We start from the raw sequence: 3,139 nt of genomic DNA, 5'->3' as shown, positions 1-3,139 counted from the left end.
TTCAGTGGTTGAGCTTCCATAGCATGTACTGAGTTCCATCCCTAGAATCCCAAAAACAAACAACACAAGACCAATTCCATCATTCGGTAAATCCACCCATGCACCTAGTGAATGAAATTACCCTAACAAACAATGACTAAATTGTTCTGTGACTGAGCCTAACACAGTCCAGTTGCTGAGTTGTCCTCAACTCTGAAATGTGGTATGGAACAAGGATCAGTCCAACTGTTCTCACTGAACAGAAAAGGTACTTCTGTGGACCAGTTTCTGTAGAGCCCCTTTCAAGTCCCTGTTCCTCAGGCTATAGATAAAAGCATTCAGCATGGGAGTCACCACTGTGTACAACACAGTGGCTGCCCTGTCTTTCTCAGGTGAATGGGAAGATGAGGGGTTGAAATACATAGCAATGATGGTGCCATAGAAGAGGCAGACCACAGCCAGGTGGGAGCCACAGGTGGAGAAGGCTTTCCATCCTCCCCTGGGGGATGAGACTCTCAGTACTGCAGAAGTAATATGGATGTAGGAGGTCAGGATGCAGACAAATGGGGTGACCATGATCACAGCTCCCTCTGTAAGAATCAACAGCTCATTGATATGTGTGTCTGAGCACGAGAGTTTCAGGAGAGGAGTCACATCACAGAAGAAGTGGGGGATGATGTTGTCCCCACAGAAAGAGAGTTGAGCTATGAGCAGAGTGTGCAATAGGACATTCAGATTGGCAGTGACCCATGATCCAGCCACCATCATGACACAAACTTTATAAGTCATCTTTGTTGTATAGTGTAATGGGTGGCATATGGCCACAAATCTGTCATAAGCCATCACAGCAAGCAGGAAGTTTTCCATGTCTACAAACATGAAAAGGAAATACATCTGCGTGAGACACCCAGAGAAGGAAATGGCCTGACTACCAAGTATATGGTTGGCCAGTACTTTAGGGACAGTGGTGGAGGAGAAGCAGACATCCACAAAGGACAGGTTGCTGAGGAAGAAGTACATGGGGGTGTGCAGGCGGGAGTCTGTGCTGATGGCCAGGATGATGAGCAGGTTTCCCAGGACAGTGGCCAGGTACATGATGAGGAAGAGCAGGAAGAGGAGTTGCTGCTGCTGGGGCTGACTGGAGAGTCCCAGGAGGAGGAATTCAGTGACACTCGACTGGTTGGTGCTGCTCATGAGCCTGAGACCACCATGGTGAATAGAAGACAATAAATTCAAACCCTTGATGGGCAGTACACACTTTTGATATGGTGTCAGACAGGACACCAGATTTACAAATCAATGCATAAGGGTGGTGAGGCAAAAATGGGTGGGTGGGCGAGGGAACACCCCCATAGAAGAAGGGGGAGTGGGATGGGATAAGGGGGTTTATGGATGGGAAATCTGGAAAGGGGATAACATTTGAAATGTAAATAAAAAATTCAAAATAATAATAATAATAATAATAATAATAATAATAATAATAATGTCCAACCAGTCTATACAACTTCATTTGAACATTCGACTCTGATGTTTTACCTACCTGAGCATCCCTCAGGTCACACAGCCTCTAAGACAAGCTGCGTACCCCTCAGCTCTCCCTCTACCTCAGACACAGCTCAGAACAACATCAAGGGAATGATTCCTTAGTTCTATTTTAACTCAGGCGATAACCAATGGATTCAGGACTTCTAACTTGCTTCCATGCCTCTGGAAGAAGTCACAGGGAGGTCGATTATTCACCTCTGAATATCAAATGTTTATGTCTCACTGCTGTAACCTTACCCGGAGGGAGGTTTGTGCTATCCAGTGCTGTTCAGCTTGACCTAACAGCAGGGTCTTTGATATCTGGAAACACTGGCAAGCCCTGAGCAAGTGGGGAGAAGGTATTTGGATTCTTGGTCTTCTGAGCAGGAAAGATGTTCAGAACAATCACAGAACAGTCATTTACAGAAGTCTCTTTGACCAATGGGACCAGAATCCCTCAGAGCCTCATTATAGACAAGAAGAGAGAAACTGCCAAATACATCTTTGGCCCCTTCAGACCAAAGGACCATGACAGAGAATATTATCAAAGTTTACATAAAATGGTTTGTTCAAAATTTACAAGCTTCAAAACGAGGAGCCCCAGTAGTCAAGTAGATAAGAGGGTCAACTGGTATTGCCTTTCAGAATCATTATTCTAAAGTCACAAGAAAAGCCATAGCTAGAAGTTTCAGAAGTCAAAATGCGCAGTGCTTTAATTGTGGTGAATTTGGTCGATTTCCCAAGAAATTGCAAGGCTAGGAGATTCAAAACTTGGAATAGCAAGTAAATTGCCTCTAAAGAATATAGTATTAGTAGAAAAGAACAAGCAGGACTTGACTACAATGAAATACAAAGGCTTCAGGATATTGTAGCCAGTGGGGAAAGAGCAAACATTGGCCAAATGACTCTAGGTCCAAGAGAGACATCTGAGGTAACCTCCTGCCATTGAGAAAAGAACCCAGGGCCCTGTCAGCTCAAGGCCCTACAGCAAACAATATAAGTCATCTTCCTTTGGTCAACCAGAAGGTACCAAGCAGGCAAGAAAATCAAAACTATTTCTCATCTTATACATGCTACAGAAGGAAGTGCAGCTTTGGGACTGGTCACAGATGTGCCTCTTACACTGTCCCCAAGAGTTGAATGTTACAGGTTAACCACTGGTGTTTATGGCCCTCTACCCTCCGGAGCAATAGGAATAATCTTGGAAAGAAGTGAATTAGTGTGTGGATATCAAGGAAGAAATTAAAATCACGGCATCTGTGGAAAAGGAGATGTAAATAATGCAGGGGGTAGAGGTACTCAGTTATTGACGTTTTCTTACATTCAGGGCAAGGCTACTCCAGTAGAAAGAACCAGGGCTTTGGGAGTACTGGGAAACAAGTGTTCTGGCAAACACTGGTTGGTGATCAGGGACCCAAATTAATGGTGGGAATGAATAGTTGTTGGAGACACCCCACATTATTCTCGAGATGCCTGGGACCCCTGATGACAAGGAAGAAAAACCTGCCAGGGGTACTGTGTCTCAGAGCGTGAGGCTATGGCCTCTTGTGGGCCCCAGGATGAGGACTGAGAAGCCCCAAGGCCTGCTTCTTTGGCACAAGCATCTCGTGATGTAATGTCTGCATCAATTCTTAGA

General features: G+C 44.9%; 1 protein-coding gene across 1 annotated transcript; it reads right to left on the bottom strand.

The window, feature by feature from the left end:
• Window positions 1–231: 231 nt before the first annotated feature.
• On the bottom strand, window positions 232–1,173 carry LOC116909342 (olfactory receptor 1361-like). Its single transcript, XM_032912892.1, has one exon. It carries the CDS (start codon window positions 1,171–1,173, stop codon window positions 232–234), a length of 942 nt encoding a protein of 313 aa, XP_032768783.1.
• Between the last annotated feature and the right edge of the window lie 1,966 nt (window positions 1,174–3,139).

The sequence above is a fragment of the Rattus rattus genome, chromosome 9, assembly GCF_011064425.1.
Source record: "Rattus rattus isolate New Zealand chromosome 9, Rrattus_CSIRO_v1, whole genome shotgun sequence".
NCBI classification, from domain to species: Eukaryota; Metazoa; Chordata; class Mammalia; order Rodentia; family Muridae; genus Rattus; species Rattus rattus.
This window is presented reverse-complemented; position numbering and strand designations above follow the sequence as displayed.

Excerpts from the sequence above, each read along its gene's own strand:
- LOC116909342 (XM_032912892.1), bottom strand. The coding sequence starts at position 1,173 with ATGAGCAGCACCAACCAGTCGAGTGTCACTGAATTCCTCCTCCTGGGA.